The 18,762-nt window shown below is 44.5% G+C and overlaps 1 protein-coding gene and 1 long non-coding RNA gene across 3 annotated transcripts in view; both read right to left on the bottom strand.

Moving 5' to 3' along the window:
• Positions 1 to 7,700, bottom strand: LOC121674046. The gene is made up of 2 exons (XR_006019421.1): positions 2,493 to 7,700; positions 1 to 463 (listed from the first exon to the last, which is right to left on the bottom strand). It is a non-coding gene; the product is annotated as an uncharacterized LOC121674046 (long non-coding RNA).
• Positions 7,701 to 10,244: 2,544 nt separating this feature from the next.
• The window catches only part of LOC121674004 (potassium channel subfamily K member 16-like), an 11,637-nt gene continuing 3,119 nt past the window's right edge, over positions 10,245 to 18,762 (bottom strand). Inside the window, exons 3-5 of one of the 2 annotated variants that reach the window (XM_042047915.1) lie at positions 15,965 to 16,131; positions 14,260 to 14,428; positions 10,245 to 11,182 (exon numbers count right to left, since the gene is read on the bottom strand). In XM_042047915.1, the coding sequence (XP_041903849.1) occupies positions 10,824 to 11,182; positions 14,260 to 14,428; positions 15,965 to 16,131 (695 nt within the window). In that variant the 3' untranslated portion in view covers positions 10,245 to 10,823. The remainder of the gene's footprint in view (positions 11,183 to 14,259; positions 14,429 to 15,964; positions 16,132 to 18,762) is intronic. The other variant, XM_042047916.1, reaches the window with a different exon arrangement.

Genomic DNA, 18,762 nt, shown 5'->3' with positions numbered 1-18,762 from the left:
TGGTGATTCAACATTTTATTGCATCAGGGACCAGCTGTGGTCAGATTTGGCAAAGCCAATGGCTTCTTGCCAGCTGTCAGATCTGTGCTCAAGGCTGGAGTTTCTTCAGAGAGGTTGTGGGAGGAACAGACTATCCCCTTCTCATGGTTCAGATGTAGAAGGGAAGCAGCTTATTTCAAGTGCCTGGTCTTGCAATGATCTCCAGAGTGCTCCAAGGGCAACCAGGGAAATTGTGGGCTTTTCTTTGGACCATCACTGCTTCCTCATAGGTTTTTACACTAGCTAAGCTCTCTCCCACAGTATCAGGTCCTTTTGAAGATGATGTCAGAGCTCTCTTGACTCATCCTCCCATGGAAGTCTGTACCCACCTGGCTCCAACCCAGTGACGTTTCTCATCCAAACATTGACTGTTTTTTCGGGATTAGGCCCTGCATGCTGGTCTTCAGTGGCTTGGATCCAAACCCTAGAAATGTCCATGAGGAAATTTCTGTTTGTTTCAGCTTTGGACCTAGTGCCACGTTCTCAGCACTGTGCTGAGTACGAGCCAGGATCCTGCTGGAGGCAGTATCTGATGCAGTACTATGTCACCCCTTTGGATTCCCTGTCTTCAGCTTTTAAACCCCAGAAAACGTGTTTTACTCAGCTCTCTAATGGTTATTCAAGAACACAAGATTGGAAGATGATTCCTTGAATCATCAAGGCTAATCTCCTGTTCCCTCTGGCAACCATGCCACTCAAATCCTTGCATAAATCTCAGTTTTGACTGTAATTAATCTGTTTGACCCTTGAAACCATAGCTAGGCTCTCATGCATGTTGCATGCTTTTTCTGCCCAACATGCAAGTGTGTTGTAGAGTCTTTTCTAGCAGAACTTGGCTGCTCTCATTATCAGCTCACACCTTCTACTCCCACCCCATCTGTGCCTGGCACTATTTTCATGCATAATACATCGATCATCTGCAGCCTGGTAGGGGGGAAATCATCACTTCAAGTCACTTGTCTGAATTCAAGCCCCATATGAGCTATATCCTTTGCTGAATTCCATATCCATGGTTTGATATAAGGGACGGAAACCAGTGAGAAGATTTCAGGCTCCTCCTGTCTGCAAGGACACCAAAGCAAATACTGTGTTTAAAAGCTTTTGAGAGCCCTATGGGCCACATTTAAAGCTGGTGGAAATCCATGCAAGCCTGAAGCACTCTTGCAGCAATGCCAGCTGATACCAGGCAAAGGATAAGGGCTCTGTTGTGTTTGCTTGTCTTGGTTTTCTGCAGTGCAAAGCCTCTCCTCTTTTACAGGTTGTCTTGTGAATATTTACTGATTTTCAACCATGCTGCTCTTCATTTACACCAGCATGGCTGGGAAGAGCACCAGTGTTTCATTCTGGAAGACAGATCTTCAAAGAGTAACGTACACTTAACAAACTTGATTTTGAAGTCTCTCAGGATGGCTTTGAAAACAAAGGCTCACATTCCAAAGTAGAAAGACCTTGGTTCCTAGTGGTGAAAGCTTCCTACCAGAATTATTCCCAGAGGCAGTACAGACTTTACATTTTGCCTCATCTAAATGCATTAGGAGGAGTATTAAATTTCACATGTGCTGCATGTTGATGTAATTCCCCTGACATGTCTGTTTGCACCATTATGAAATAAGGGATTTCCTTTTCCTTTCTTTCCACATTTGCCTTGCTCCCTAGGGATCTTAAGGATATGATCCATTGGCATGCAGGGATTATGCCTTTTACACAGAGCACTTAAAAAAAGCTTCGTCATTGTGCTAACAGAGGTCTCGGGACAACATCCTGCATTAGCAGTGCTTGATTCAGCTGACAACCTATGGCTGGGAGAGATCCATTAATCGTCCGTGTCATGATCCCTCCAGGCCCTGCTCAGACTTTGTGAGGATGAGCACTTTTGGTGCAGGAGAACCCTGAGGGTCTCTTCATGTAAAAACAACACCTCTGTGCCCAATCTGGCGTTTCCTTCAGTAATATTTTTTTTTTATGTGGTGTTCAGGGGGAAGGATGTGTTTAAATAAAGAGCCCCCGAATATCGCCCCAGTTATCTGCAGGTACAAAGTTATCTCGTAGGGTGCTCTGCCACACTGCACACCCCTCTGCAGCCCTGGAAGGGTGACAAGCAGACAAGGTGACCCTTGGGTCCCACACCTCTGCTGTCTCAATGCTTGGCTCTGCTTGTGACTTTATTTGGCGTCACAGCTCCACACTGTGACAGGGACGATGTAAATGCCAGCTTTGAGCAGAGCTAGGGGCCTTTTCCTTCCCAATAAATTCTGAATGCACTTTGCAATCCTGTGGGCAGTAGGGAGAGGGCAGAGCTCAAGGGAAGAAGAGGCAGAGTTGGGATTTTGTAAGCCTTTTTTTTTCCTAACAGGCAAATTTAGATTGCTGAAAATCTAAAGTGCCATAAAATGAACTTAACAAGCCAAGAGAAATAGAGGAGACAACCAATTCCTTGATAAATCAACACTGACCTTACTACACAGACTTGAAGGCATGCTGCCTTCCATCTCTGGGGGATCCCACCTGTGCCTGTGCTCTCAGATCCTTTATACAGGGCTGATCACTCTGTTTCTCAGCTCATCAGCTGGATGGGACACAGGAATGTGTGCTGGAAGAGATCAATATGCATATGGTTAGAAAAGGCACTGGAGAACACACCTTGCTTTTACCTTCAGGTAAAGTTGTTGGCAAAGAGCCTGTTATTCTTAAGACCTAAAGTTATATAGATAAAGTTATATATATATAACTTTGTGTATATATATACATATGTAAAAGTAATGAGCACCTACACACAGGGAAGCACACATGTGGTCTACATCAGCATAATGTGCATACAAAATGCTTGCATGCACAGCTATAAACTACATTCCTTGATTTTGTCTGTGATTTGAGCACTTTATCCAGGTGGATTGGAAACCCTCCTGCCTGTCTGTCCCAGACAGGGGAACAGGGACTGACGGAGAAGTCCTTCAAGTGGGGTTTTTCTGCATGGTTTGTGCTGTGCCTCTTTCTTGCTTGGATTGATGGTGACATCTGGAGGCTCTGTCGTGTGTGTGCACAGTTACTTTATAGAATCCTAGAAACGTGTACTGGTTTGGATTGGAAGAGACCTGAAAGATCATCTTGTTCCAATCCCTTGCCATGTGCAGGGACATCCTCTAGACCAGGTTGCTCCAAGTCCTGTCCAGTTTGGCCTGGAAAAGGGCTGGGATGAGGTAGCCACAGCTCCTTTGGGCAACCTGTACCAGGGCTCACCACCCTCACAGGGAAGAATTTCTAATATGTAACCTAACCCTGCCCTCTGTCAGTTTGAAGCCCAATCCCCCTTGTCCTGTCACTCCATGTCCTTATAAAAAGTCCCTCTACAGCCACAATGCACTTATTGTCTCAGCTGATGGACACATGTCCCTCAAGGGGGCTTACCTATTGCGTAGGCTGATCCCAAAAATCAGCCACTATCCCTAATCCCACAGGGGAGAGTGCTCTGCCTATCCTTCTTTATGCCCCTTCTCCTCACCTTGCTGTCACCACGTATGACAGATGGCCTTGGTGGGGGAGTGACAACATTTCTAATTTCTGCAACTCACTGCTCCACTTTTTTTGCCATTTGTGAAGTAAGTGTGGGCTTTGGGGGTTTTAGCATGAGTTTGCCATTCTCTGTTTTTGTCCTTGAACCATATTCACTGAGAAAACCATGTGCCAAAGCAGGGCTCTATATGGAAATTTCCAGTCATGCTTTTAACTTCCCAGAAGAGTGGCTAGAAGGCACCCTGGCTGCCACACCAAAGCCCTTCCCACTCTGGTATGGTTTAATCCTGTTCATTACTACAAATGCCAGTATGCAAATTTCACACACCAAAAATTGTGCTTCTCCCTTGACATTCCTAGAGGATGTTTTCCACCTTCACTGCTTGGTTTGCCAAGGCAGGCTGAGCTCCTGTAGACATCTGTGAGATGATGACTGGGAAGTGTCGTTACCAAACCCCAGCCCTAAAAATTACCTGTCTTCAAGCAAAAAGTGTGAGCAGCTTGTATTCAGGCTTTTGCCCAGAGACCTGCTGCAAGCAAGGAGTAGCCTTTTACAACCACTGCTGGAAATTCCTCTTTTTGGCTTTCTCCTGGCAATTTTTGGCCATTTGGCATCACCTAATTGTGCTACCAGTGTTGTCACTATACTCAGCCTTTAAGCACTTTGTAGACCTTGTTGCTGGGCCATGTTTTCTAGGAGCTGCCCATGCATTTCTGGTACTGTAGTGAGCTCTGCTGCATCCATTCTTCATCCCATCACCAACCTGAAGGCTGTAAGGAAGAAAGAAATACGGAAGGAAAGGAAGAAAGGAAAAATATATTTAAAAAAAAAACATTTCAATGGGGTCACAATTTATGTGTTGGAATTTTATACTGGCAATTGGGAGACTGGCTGAAGTTCTGCAGATACTGGCATTAAACTCTAAATTATTTATATCTACTTTGGGGCAATGTACAGGCCCTGACCCCAGCATTGATTTGCAACAGACTTGCACAACAGAGATGCTGAATAGATCCTGCATGCTTTGTGAACACTGCTTGGATAGGGAGAATTGGTGTCCAGCAACTGGAAGGTGCCTATACTGGGCTTCTTGCATCTTTCTAATTGTCAGGCAGTGTGTATTTTATTTTAAGATTAATGCCTGGGCTTCTGAAGTTGATAATAGACTGATATCTGCTTAGGTTTCATCCTTGGTTTCCAGTAAATCTCCAAAGCCATTTTAAATTTAAGACCTTTTCTCCATGCCAAAAGATGAACAGTCATCTTTTACTTTTGAAAACTTTCACCTCAAACCACATTTGTTCTTTGAGAACATCAGCATCTTTCTGGCTAATCCCTCTCAAGGAAGCCATGAAGTTAAACTGTAAATTGCACCTCCCTTCATTTTTCAATGACTCATGCTTGTTATTATTATTGTTCTGCTTATCAGGGTATCTCTCTTTCTGGGGATGTATTATTTCATGCTTCAGCATCTCACCACAAAGTACATATGTAGTTTCCAACCACAAATGTAAGAGTAATTGAAAGAGAACTTTGGAAAGTGTTTATTCAGGAGACATGTCTCCTAAATCATGTCGAACTGGTAATCAAATGGATTCAATAATTGCCCTAATTTTAACTCAGCATAATGAGTCTTTCCAAACCCATGGTGGAGAACTACCCTAATTGAGTCCAGAACCTCTTGTGATAGTAAATGCTGAATTTTCTAAACAGATTTGAGTTCATGTTCTGTGTTGGAGGTGAGACTGTCTGCAGGAATGCAAGAGCATGGGCAAGGCTCTGGAGGCAGAATTTTTGCTCCCCCCAGCTTTTTAGCCCCAGAATGGCTAAATATTGACTTTACTAGTAATGTAGTGAAGTCAGTGTTGCCCCAGTGTTGCCCAGACATCCATGTGAGGGATCGCAAAGGATCCCTCTTCCTCACAGTGTGAGACCTGGTGTATAACCTATGTTCAAGATCACTTTGAATCCTGCTAGAATGGTACAAGGGACTTGGCTGGCACCAAAACCTGGGGGTTTTATTTCTTTGGATGTGATCATGAGGGATGGATTACAAACAAGCCTTTGCAGAGTGATTAGTTACGTTTGTTAAACCAGTTCTGAGCTGGATCCAGCCTTTTGGTCACGAGTCGGGTGAGAAAGCACAAGTCCAAGTGTGACAGAGTGGAAAACAGCATATGTGTGGCCCATGCTTAGCAATGGCTGTAAAAAACTTATCCCACTGGCTGTGTGATATTATATTAGCCAAGGAAGGTGTTCCACTGCTTTGAGTCGTGTCTCTGCTTCCAGAAAAAAATAATCTCTCCAAAAGAACTGGCTATTAATTGAGGGAGACCTCAAACGATCCCGTACAGCCCTCATACTAATTAAAGACGGATCAAAGTGTAGTTTCTCCTGTTCTCTCTGGAGGCAATTAAATTTCTGAGGGGAAAAATAATTCCTCATGTCTTTTGCTTGGTTTCAAGTGCAGAAATGCACACTGTTTCCTAGCTGGCAGCAAAGATGTGGGTGATGTATGAGGAGCAGCACAGACTGAATGCAGGAACATGCTGCTGCCATTTAATCCTAGATAATATATTTCACAATCTTACTCCTGGAGTTTTTCAGCAACTGGTTTAATGTATTGGAAAGTACTTGGCTTGCCTTGGAAATGTTTCCCATTTGAAAACAAGCTGCAGTGGGAGAGCTGGCTGTTGCACAGGAGGCTGCTGCATGAAAACTGGATTTCCCCGTGTGGTGCAGTGGGAATGGGTCACAGCGAGGGCTTTGAGCAGCTCCCAGAAAAGGCTCCAGGCTGCACAGATCTGCCAGTGGAGAATCCTTCTGCTTGGTCTCCAGAGGATTTCTGTCACTCCGTCACTTGGAAGAACAGGGATTTTGGAACAGATTTATTCCTGGTTTCTGTCCCTTGGGCAAGGAGAACATGCAGAAGAAGAGCAAAGCCTGGCTTATACTCATGAATTAAAAATCTTGGGATTATTTTATATCTCCAGATGTGGAATAGAATCTCTGCTCTAATTCTGCTCTCAATTCAAGTCTATTTTTTTTTTAACCTCAGCAACTACAGAATGAATGCCTGGGTCTAGTTTATCAGTAAGCAATACCAGGACACCTGGTCCTGGCTGAGAGAGCCAGAGGTCTGATGCATGAGTTCGGGTGATACACTGAATTTTCTCTGGGGCCCTGTTACCTGCACAGGAATCAACAGTTCCTCCTCCCAAGGGTGATGTGAGGACAAGTTCTTCTGCTGTTGTGCGATGCTCTGAGGATGATAATGCTGGAAAAGGCTGCTTGCTCCAGCCCTGGAGAGATTTGTTGCTGTGCCTAAGCCCTTCTGGAGACAGATTTATCATTCAGCTTAAGAACGAGGAACAATATCACATCCAAAAAAGTTGTTCTCCCACCCTGGCTCCCAGCTTTCCCAGGCTTTCCCCTTGCCTTTCCCAGCACAGAGGACCACACACCCTTTGGTGCTGGTTCTTCATTCCACATATCTGCACCTCTTATCTCCGCCCCTCGTGCTGCATGAGGCACTGCCTGCCCTTCAGGCTGCTGCAGAGTGGGCCAGCCCCACCAGGCCCCAAAGCCTGCACCCAAACCTGCCTTTTTGCACATTTTTTCCAGACCAATCCCTTTCCCTGTGGGAGAGGGGGTGGGAATGTGTGCCTTGACCCTGCAGCAGATATTATGAAGAGGAAGCTTCTGCACAGAGCACATGATGGGAGGGCACCCCACCATTGGCACCTTGCGTGCTGCCAGTGAGGATCCTTCACATGATGGTTTGCTGGCAGAAAGGCATCACATCCCCAGGTGGCCTCCACAAAGCTGCCTCTGTGTGGGTATAAGGCAGGGACCTTGGCTGGACCAGTCTGAGGTGCCCATTCCCATCTCTTTCTGGAGAATGAGGCATTTTTTAGCCTTTTGCAAGCTCGTGAGAATGGGATAAAAATACAGGTCGGTGTCCTCTGGTTCCCACTGATGCCATAGGTTTTAACTTTTATATTTTTCAAATTCTGTACTCCCTAGTGTGTAACTCTGAAGTTTCTTGTAGCCTGTTAATTTCTGCCCTCTCATGCCAGGTAGATATAACAAAGCCTCTCCAGGCCTGCTCTCCAAGGACACCCAGACTGTCCTAGGGCCAAAATGTGTAAACCAACATCTTAAGAGGGGGGTGAGCTCGGGGAAATTACATCATTAGCTGAAGTTTTAATTGGAGAATTAACCCTGATATGCAAATGAACCAAACCTATAAAAGGGTGAAGAACTCGTGACCTTTTGTCCCTCTTGGGGTCCATCTTGGCAGTGGCCTCTGGCTCCCCAGGGGTACCTTTGAAGGCCTTTCAAATAAATACCTGCCTTATTCCCTTACTCCTGTCTAGTCTCTGTTTTTAGATGGCCACTTCAGGCATCATCCCTAACAAAACTGAGCTGCACAATGGGAGGTGGAGTAAAGCTACCCAAACCTGGCAGGGAGGTGAAGGGAAAGGGTCTGCAGCACACAGCCACTGGAGGGCACAAGCAGCAAAGCTAAGACCCTTCTCCAAAAAGCCTCTGCAGGAATAAGGATTTGTGAATGGACAGCCTACTATCTCAGAGCAGTTGAGTTTCTCCTAAGACGTTTTATCTTTTTTTTTCTTCTTTTTATCCTTGTGGATGTGTTTTCTGTGTTCCCAGGCTGGCATCTACAGTTGAAAGGACACCTCAGTTCCTGGTGCCTGAAGGAGGACAGCCCCACGATGGCCATTCCTGGCTAATGTTTCCTGGATCCCTTGGCCTTGGATGACTTTTTCATTCCCTCTGTGCCACATCCTTACCCAGAAGCATGGCAGGAGGAATGAGTTAAAAAGTGAATTACCTGGAAACAGCTACACAGGACAGATCAACTCCTGGAAGTGGGAAGTGCTTGGGTTTCAAGGCTCATTGCTAAACACCCACCACGGCAAAGGAAAGAGAATTTGTCTTATTTTGCTCCAAGAGCCACTGCCTGGCTCTGTGCTTCTTGTTTACAGTCAGAGTCCACAGGATATCTGTCTTGCCCTTCCTGAAATGTCTAAAAAAAGCATCCTCAGTTGCTCTGTGTTGCAATGGGACATCAGCAGCTTGTTCCAGGGCTGGGTTGTGTTATCTGGCACAACAGGGAGCAAGTGGGACAGTGAGAAGAAGTTGAAGAAACCCTCCATTAGGTCTGGGTGACATCAGACACCAGGAACTGGCATGGAAGGAATTATGAGAGGCTGTGCAAAAAGACTATTGCTCCCCAAGGCAGGACCATCCCCCCTAAATCAGCCCTGACAGTCCCTACATTAGACTGGGAGTGGGGTTAATGATCCTTCTAGGAAGGGCTGGGAAAAAAAGAGAACAGAATGATGCCTGGAAAATAATAATGTGGGTTAATGCTTGGTGAGAGGGGAAAACAGAGAGGTGAAGAGATCCTTGCCTGGGAGCATCCAGCTGCTTTCTCTGCCTGGCTCTGGTGTTGTCTTGTGCCAGCAACAGGATTCTGGCTTGTACAAGGACCGCTGTGCCCTATGGTACCCCTGCTACCCTTCCTTGATTTCAGTCAGGTTTTGTTCCTGCTGCCTCATAAAGGTTTACTGACAGTGAGACACATGAGGTGAGAAGTCAGCCTTGAGGGTAACACTGGAAAATAATTTGTGGAGGGAAAGAAAGTACATATTTGGTTAGGTCTACATGCCAGGTCTTGAACCAGCAGAATTGCATTGGCAAGAAGCATGGCTCTGTTTGACTGAAATAGTAATGAATCCAACTTCAAGGCTGATTGCATCTTTATGACCTGAAATTGCTTTACAGCTGTAATTTATTCTCACTTTCATGCAGGAATAACTCTGGCATGGGCTGGTCATGCTGTAACTAACACCGGGAGGGTGAGCAAAGAAGAATTATTCAGTCTGAAAAAACAGGAGCTTGAGAGGCTCACAAAAACCTGTCAAGTGACAGGTTCAGCACTGTCAGAGTGAGGGACTTGTGTACTAAAGCTGTGGACTGCCATGTGCGGGTCCTGTGGGCGCTGATGCAAGTTCAGCATTTGGGCAAATTCATGGACTTTGATGTAGAGAGACCCCACGTCCTCTTTGGGCAGCCTTGTGCCACCAGCTGCTGGAAGAGGGGTTGGCCCCCTGTGCTGGGGCATGGCAGAGCTGCCTGATCCTTGCACTGCTGGGGACACATTAGGCATCGTCAGAGACGGTGTTGGATTGGACTGATTTTCGCTGTGATCACAGACACACATGGGATGTTTCACCTCTATGACTGTGTCTGCCCCAACTGCTTTGCCAGCTCTTCAGGGTTGGGTTTTCATGCACTTTTGGCACACAGAAGGCCCGTGACACAGAGATCAACTCTTTGAAGGTCAGCATCTTCATCCAGAGATGGCCTGCAAGCCAGACAGCACGTCTGAAAAACCACACCCAGATCTGACATCCTTTTTTTTTAACCTTATTGAAGGTTTAGACGCCACTCACACTTGGAAAGCCACAGCACCACAGAATCATTGCTAAATGGCTTTATGGTTCCTATGGAATCCAAACACAGCAGCAAGGACATCTCCCTTCAACCTGGTCTCTGTTCTTATAAAAAGCTTATAGAATTAAATGACTATAAAAATTGAACTAAAGATATGGGTTTATGTGTTCTTTATAAACACCATCAGACAGGTTTTTCAGAGCCACAGGGATAAAAGCTGAAACTGCCTTTATTCATCTCAGTATAAAACAGGAAGTGGTAGAATCAATCATTTCTAACATGCTAACCTTTTCATAACCCTGTCCATTAGATGATTCTGGCGTCTCTGAACTGAGCTCAGGCCATGTCATTTAAACGTGTCTTTCAGACCATAACACCTTATCCAATATGATGGCTCAAGTCAGGCATCTATTAAGTTATACACCCTTATTTCTTCTTCCAAAGGTGCTATGCAATGCCTCAAAAAAGCTTGTGCATGTCAGTTCCTGGAAGAGACATGGTTTCTTGCAAGCTGCAAAATCCAAATAGAACCAGCAAGCTCCTCCATACCCCTCCTCTGCATTTTTGTGAAAACACCTTAAAAACACCTTGCAAAGCAGGTGCACTTCTCAGGCTGTTAGCACAACTGAGCTGCAAACTGAGGAGCAAATTTCTTACCATTAATATTCAGGCTTAGTGTAACTGTAAGTCTTGAGTTCTAAAAGGTCATATCTCAGCAAAAGGTAGGAGAAATTTTATTTCTATGGGGATTTCTTTAGAATAATTAACTAGCAATTCTCCAATGAAGAATTCAATTCTCACATGTTATGACAATAGTTTTGTTATTATAAAACACTTTTTTTTCATTTTTTGTGTGTTCAGAATCTGCTGTTAACGACTCCATTTTCTGTGCATCCCCTCCAGCATGTGGTGGTAGCAGTTCTTCTTCTGGAATGAATTGAACAGGCCAGCATCTTCTTTGCTGGCTTCCTACATTGTCCTTACTCACCTTTCCAATTTGCTGGAGATCCTTGACAATTATTTTTTCAGTGTCTTCTAGTACTGTTGTCAATAAATTAAACAGCAGAGCAATCCAGGCAAGGCCAAAAAGAATCCAAATGGCCACGAGCACTCGATAGTAGGAAAAGTATTTCCTGTCAGACTGTTTACCTGAAGATAAGGGGATAGAAAGAAGGAGAAAATTAAAAAGTTAAAATTGCCTTGCCAGTGTAAAGTGGAACAGTCTAATGAATTCATCAATATGTTTTATAGTGAGTACTTTAAGATTACTTTTTCCATTGTAGTGGAGACTGTCAGCTCCATAGCATTAGGTTAAGGCTGGGCAACTCTCTTCCTGTTGCAATAAACTGATATATGCAATAAACATGATACAAATATGCTGGCCTGTCAAATGACACACAGGGATTGAAGCAAATAATTCTGTGACTGAGGTGAATTATCATCAGAGAAGGATATTTTTTCCCCCTTACTGCATATCAATCCCAGTTCAACTGCTGCATGCACAGGTAAATGAAATAATGTGGGAAATAATGTTCAATTGTATTGTATTGTCTTGGAATTACTCCCAAAGCAGAAAAGCAGAGCACAGTGGGCCACTGTAACCACAAAACCATTAAATTATTATCTGGGTTATTGTAATTCCCTGTATTTCTATAGAGTGTGATTGTAACCTAATAAATATTTCCTTTAAATTACAGGTACCTGCGATCATACAAAGAGAGTACTTGCAATTCCTACCTCGCTTTTGAATGGCTTCAGGAGCTTCCTTCATTAAAAAAACTAGTGACTGATGAGAATTCACTGACACATGCCAAGAAGAGAACTTTCTGTGCTGGAAACCAGTGGACCAAAGCTTATTTCATGCAGTCTGATCCTCTTAGCATCAGCCAGGATCTCACACCCGCTGTTCTGCATGGGTCATTTCGTTTGATCCCTCACATGTCAGGAACCCACCCCAAATGTACAGAGAGCATTTGCTCCCACTGAACTTGGCCCCACACAATGTTTTCATCATGACACAGATGATGTGGCCCCGGCACCTGCAGGAGCACTTGGTGATAATGCTTATGGATTGCTCTAAGCCACTTCCAAGGGTGACTTCACGTAATTGGTAACACAGCAAAGTGCATGGACAGGGAGATCACCACAAACCTCGTGGTGAACCTGCCCAGAAGGAGCCCAGGTGCTGGCAACTCTTTTCAAGTCCTTCAGTGCCTTGTACTGCATAGATCAATGTGCAAGATTTTTGTTCTTTATTATCCAACAGCTCTGGAAATGAGACAGCAGTGGGCAAGTTTGTCCTCACAGATAGGTATCCAACAGCTGCTTCTTTTTATTCTGCTGGACTTGATTGGCAAAGGGATTCTCAGCCTCAAAGCATCTCCTTGTTGTGCTCTTATCTGGAGTTCATGATGTGGGGTTAACAAAGTCACAAGTCATATCTTTGTAATGTTAACCCAAAATTGGACTTCAGCAGTTTACAATGCACAGGGGGTTTCACCCTAGAGGTATCTCCTATAGATAACATGTATTCCCAGCAGTTAAACCCAGTCTGAGCCATCTTCCTAGCATGTCTCCCTATCCCCAACAGGCTCAGCTACAAACCAGTTTTGAATTACTAAAATGCAAATCAGCTCAAACCTGTTCTGTTCCACTTGGCCAGTGCAAAACCATTTGTCATCTGTAAGCAATTCTCAGTGCATAATTCTCAGACCAGTCATTGATTCGGCTCGCTTCACTGTGAAGATGTGAAGTATTAAACTTATCCATATTTTATTACTGCTGTTAAGGCCCATTAAGCTAAATACTGGCACGGAAAAATATTTTAGCTCCAGTTAAGTCATCCTAACAAAGATGAAATCATAGAGCCATGAGGCCTAGCTAATTGTTGTTTTAAAATAACAATTAAAAAGTTAAAATACAATTAATTGTATTTATAAAGCAATACTGCTGAAGAGGAGGAAAGTGCTATGGAAGTCATGGTTTTCAGGATGTGACTTGCTATCATTATTGTAAAACCCCTGTGATTTGGACAAGGAAAGACAATGCCACATTTTGATGCTCAGTTTTTCTCCTGCATGGCACCAGCCCCTCTCCACCTTTCTGTATTGCAGACTATTTTGAGGAATAGATTTTGAGAAATTATGGTCAGCAGTGACACATCAGTGTCTAGAAAAGTTTGAGGGCTTCCTCTGTCAAAGTCTTCAGCCTTATGTAAGAAATCCTTCCAATGCTCCAAGGCCTGTCTAGCACCTCTGCAAAGCTTGAGAGCCTGGGGTTTGTTGTGTGGTGGATGTCTGTCCCCCACAAAGGCGTGTGAGGCTTCCAGATCCTCTGTGGGGACAGCACTAGTGCTCAAATATTAGCTACAGCTTCCTTCACATATCCCCACTGAGGAGAAGTTCAGGCTGGCAAGATGCTGGCAGGACAGGTTCTTGTAGAAAAATCTTGGATCCTCCATGGAGTCCAGGTGCTTTACTGCTTCTTGTGTGGATGCTGATTTATCTCCTGGTGATTATTCTGCAGTTCCTCTGGAAACTTATTTCATGGAGTGTATTTTGTCCAGTGGATCCACAGAAATGTTTTGAGAAGCATTCCAGCATGCTTGAGTTCAGCTTAAAGAGTTTTTCTTTAGGGGAAATCCTAAGCTCTGGCACATGAGGATAGAAAACCTCCAGAGATACTCAGGAGACTAAAGAAGGCCACTTTTGCAGTGATGTATATATTGAAGCTCTACTTCTAATAGTGTGAGTAGATTTACCCACACATTCCCATGATTGGGATTTCCACCTCTCAGTCTGTTGTGTAAAGTCATATATTCTGAAATGTGATCATTTATTTCTCCACTCTACACTGTGAAACATAACTCTTAGATGGCTAAAGCAGTGATATAAGCCTTGTTTTGTATGACTGTCATCAACTGTTCCCTCTTGGTAACAAAAATTCCCAGGCTCATTGAATTCTCTCCCTGCACTTTCCCTCTCCTCACCAAAATACTTGTCTTCTTTGTACCCCAAAACACCTCATTTCCTTATATTTACATTATTTAGTGCTTTTATCAGCACATACAATCCCAGAGAAATGAGTACTTCCCCCAGAATTATACAAGGCAAAGACTAGTCAAAGACTCTGACAGATTTTTTCCTACGGTACATTCAGTCAACCCATGGGAATTACAGTCATTATCCTGGTGTTTTGACGTGCTTCCTCTCTGGAATCAACCTTACCTACTACATAATCTCCAAAGCCAATGGTGCTGAGGGTGATAAATGCAAAGTAAATTCCTTCGCTGTAGGACCAGCCCTCTGTTATCTGGAAGAAGACTGATGGCAAGCACAGAAAAACCAGGATCCCCGTGGCCAGGAAGAACAAAAGGGTCAGAAATTTGATCTTCTTCTGAAAAATAAACCAGTTCAATTCGAATCATGATTTGAAGCACAAATAAGCTATATATAATAGTGGCTATTCAAAGTGGGTGGCTATCTAGGACCACAGGGACTGAAGGATTTCTGCTGAGTGCTTTTCCTCTGGATATGCCTTAACCTTGCTTGGAAGCAGGGGGAAGCAGGTGTTATGGGTGTTGCATGTCCACAGCAACCCTGGAAGATGTAGTCTTTTATCTGATTGTATCAATGACCATGACTGTAGGAGGAATTCCTATCTAATGACATTTACCAGAGTCAAATCATTTCCACTTATCACAAGGCAACTTCATTTTTAGTTTTCAGGTATTTAGAGTTGGCACCAAAAGAACATTCAACTTTTCCTGGGAAAGCAGTCTTTTTTTATAAAACATAATTGCACCATTTCTGACAGTTACTGACTTTATTTCTCATTACATCAATGCCACAACTTGGCTCCTACCCAGTGGATATCTTACTACAAGAAGAATTTTAACTAATGAGCTCTTGATAAAGAAGAGCCTGGACAGTGACTTTTGAGCCATTCTAATTCCCGGCAGTCATGAAGAAGCTTTGACTAGAGAAAAAGCTTGTTATATGTAAAGATTTATCATCCAGACGTGCATAGCTTTTACATATAGAATTTTCTAAATCCAGATAACCTGGAAATTAATGGCAACTGTTGGATAACTTTTCATGCCTTCATGCATTGTGTACATGCTTGAGTCTGTATCTGATTGAGCCCTATAGTCTATTTAAGTTTGCCAGATATGACAAGAAATTCAGCAATCTGAACAGGGCTATCTGTCGCAATCATACCTTGTCCTGAAAGAGAATTACAGTGGGAGACACAGAAAAGCTATTCTCACTTCCTCAGCAGTGCTGAGAGAAGGGGAGGAGCTGCAAATAAAATGGGGCATAAATCAGACAAGAGACATCCTGTCTGTAGCTTGTTACAGGTGTCTCCTCATCTTTCAGCAGCCGGGCTCAAATGGACAACTTCAGCCTGACGCTTCCTTTCAGTCAAAGTTAAGGGTGGAGAGGGACTGAAGGACTGGGTAGTTAGGGAGGGTAACACACTATGCATTGAGTCAATATCCATTGAAACCTCTACACCTCACCTAATTTTTACAGCTTTTCACAGCTCACCTGCTTTTTGCTGCCTCAAGGGGAGATGCTTAACCACCCTTACTGGTTTTAAAGGGATCCATGCACTTCCCTAGGGTGTTAGCTCCTGAGATAAGTGTCTCACCAAGTGGGGTGGGATGCTCACTCTCTCCACTGATTGCTGAAGGGGGCTGGGTGTCTGCCATCTAAGTGGGAAGACAAAATGCATCCCTTTCTTCGAATATCTCCTCAATGGCTGACAGGTCTGCTTAGCTCAGCAAGGGAAGAATGTCTCTTTTCTTGTCCTAGCACAGTGTCTAACCCAGCATGAGAACAAATGTAATTGAGGATAAGGCAGCATAAAACTTGAGAAAAACACTAGAAATGAGCACATAACTGTGCCCAAGTAAGTAAAACCAGTTACCTTTCTCATTCCTTTCTCGTACAGGAATTTCCCCAGCTTCGTACAGAGCAGTGAGAGCATCTTACCGACACGGTGCAGAAAAACAATGTTCAGAGGGATTCCAAAAAGAGCAAAAAACACACAAAAGATCTGTCCCCCGGCAGTTTTAGGATGTAATGTGCCATAGCCTATAAAAAAAATGATGGGTCAGAGGAGATATTCCAAAGAACTGGAGCAATCCACAGTCACATTCTCCCCTATCCCAATCCAGCCTGCCTTTGACCCTAATAGAAGTGTCTAGTGCTTCTCAGCCCAAATGCACTCTTTTTTCCTCTGAAAAAAGCAGCAGGCAAATGAAGTGGTTCGCCCTGCATGTTTGGGGGAATGCAGGGAGCACTGTGTGTTCCAAACACAGCCTTAATGGGAACAAGAATACAATCAAGAAGCAGTTATGGGAAACATGCTCTGCCCTGTGATAAATACATGGGAAGTCAGAAAATAGAAGTCTGAAGATCTGGAAGACATCAGGGCTGGAGTCCCAGGCTGCTAGAATCACAGGCAGCCATCTCCAGCTTCTTGTCAATCTGCCTGTGTGTTAGTGACCTCCCTGGCTAAATCCCAGGAAGTTGGTATGTTCAGACACTGACTCCAGTCCCAAGGCAGTGCAGTGTGCATTAGAATAGATGGTGCTAATTAGTCCAGGCCTCGCTGGTGGCTAACTTATTCATGCCAGAGAGATATTTGTCTTAAAGTCCTACTAAGAGAGGATTTATGTAAGTAGTGGGACAACTCCAAACATGTCGTTTAGTCTCGAGACTCTTGGACCCCATGAGGAATATCCCTGAGTGCAAGAGTGCTGAACTTTGTGTATGTCTTTACGCTATCAGTGACCCTGGGAAAAGGCATTTCCCAAGCACAGTTCATCTAAAGGCATCCATTACTTGGAAAATGCAATGTTTTCTTTGGGGGAAAAGACAAAACAACTGAGTGATTTTTTTGGCTACTAGATCCCCAAATGCATGAGCTGTCTTGTGCTCCCTATTGCATAAATATTCCATTTTCATTTAAAAAAAGCTGGTGAAGAGGAGTGGAAGTACCTGATGTACCTTCATAACAGACATTTGTGATGAAGGAGCAGAGAAAAAGGCAGGTTTGGACATTTCCTGGGACAGCCTGTGTTCCTGCACTGGTTTTGGCTGGGAGAGAGTTAATTTTCATCATATTAACTGGTATGGGGCTGTGACCTGAATTTGTCCTGGAAACAGTCTTGCTAATTCAGAGATGTTTTGTTGTTGCTTTGTAACCCCCACCTCACCAATGAGGAGGCTGGCACAGGTGGACCCAGCTGACCACAGCGACATTTAAAACATGGGGGAATAAGAAGGAAGTGGGAAATATTCAGAGTGATGGCTGCTCCTCTGCTGCTGCATTGGACAGGCTGAAGCTCCAGTGTGAACTTGAGTCAAAGGGGCTGTGACCTGTGGATGAATCCATGTGGGAGCAGGACATCCTGAAGCATCTGTGGGTCTGGATAAGACCAAGCCAGAGCAGGTACATTTCAAAGTGCATGTGGCCATGGTTATGTCTGTGCCACAGCAGGTGCACCTCTGAAGGGATTGTGGCCCAGGGATGAGGCCCTGCTGCAGCAGGTACTCTGATCATAGAACCAGAGAATATGGTGAGTTCAAAGGGACCCATCTGGGTCACCGAGTCCAGCTCCTGGCCCTATGCTGAACACCCCAAGAATCCCACCCTGTGCCTGAGAGCATTGTTCAAATGCTTCTTGAGCTCTGTCAGGCTTGGTGCTGTGACCACTTCCCTGGGGAGTCTGTTCCAGTGCTCATTTACCTTTTGGGTGAAAAACCTTTCCCTTACATCCAACCTAAACCTCCCCTGACACGACTTGAGGCCATTTCCTTGAGTCCTATCACTGGCCACCACAAAGAAGAAATCAGTGTCTCCCCCTCCACTTCTTCTCATGGAGATGTTGAAGACCGCAGTGAGGCCTCCCCTCAATTTTCTCCAGGCTGAACAGACCATGTGTCCTCATCTGCTCCTCATAAGGCCCCTCCAGACCCTTCTCCATCCTCATGGCCTCCTTTGGACACTCTCTAATACCTTAATATCTTTTCTATTTTGTGTTGCCCAAAACTGCACACAGCACTCGAGGTGAGGCGGGAAGCATGGGAACCTGTGTGTGAGGCCAGGCTGGAGCAGCTCAAAGCTGCTCAAACCCACGACAGAGCAGGAACACCCTGGAGGGACCGTGGCTCACAGGTAAGTCCTCATTTGGAGCAGATACAATCTAAGGGATCACAGTCTGTGGAGAAATCCAAGCTGGAGTAGAGCAAAGGGAAGAGTTCATTGCACTGTTAAATGATACAACCTGGCTCAAAGGGGCCAGGGGTGGAGATTGTAATGGAAATACCTTTAAATTGTTGTAACCCATGATTTAAGTTGCATGTTATGGGAATTACTAGAGCAGGAGCCAGGGGAACCAGAGGAGGAGAAGCCTGGCAAGAAGCAACTGGAGTGCAGCAGTGACCCGACCTGAGCTGGCTTTGGTGCTCATTAATTCCCCCCAACACATCTCCTCTCCTATCCTGAGTGACCACTTTAGCAGATTGATCCCAAAGTCATGGGCTAAACCAACTCATTGGACATTTGTGGACCTTTATGGACATTTTGCAGACATTTCACAGGGGCAATGTGTAGACTAAGGGAATAGTATCCGTGTATTACATTAAAAGATGGGAAGAGTGGTGTTGAGTAATGAAAATATATTGGATACTGTGAGACCTGAGCATGATCTAAATGCT

This window comes from Corvus kubaryi, unplaced genomic scaffold (genome assembly GCF_017639235.1).
Source record: "Corvus kubaryi isolate FWS band 111438036 unplaced genomic scaffold, C.kubaryi_AGA036_p1.0 66, whole genome shotgun sequence".
NCBI lineage: Eukaryota > Metazoa > Chordata > Aves > Passeriformes > Corvidae > Corvus > Corvus kubaryi.
The sequence above is the reverse complement of the archived record's forward strand: the minus strand, read 5'-3'. Positions and strand labels throughout refer to the sequence as shown.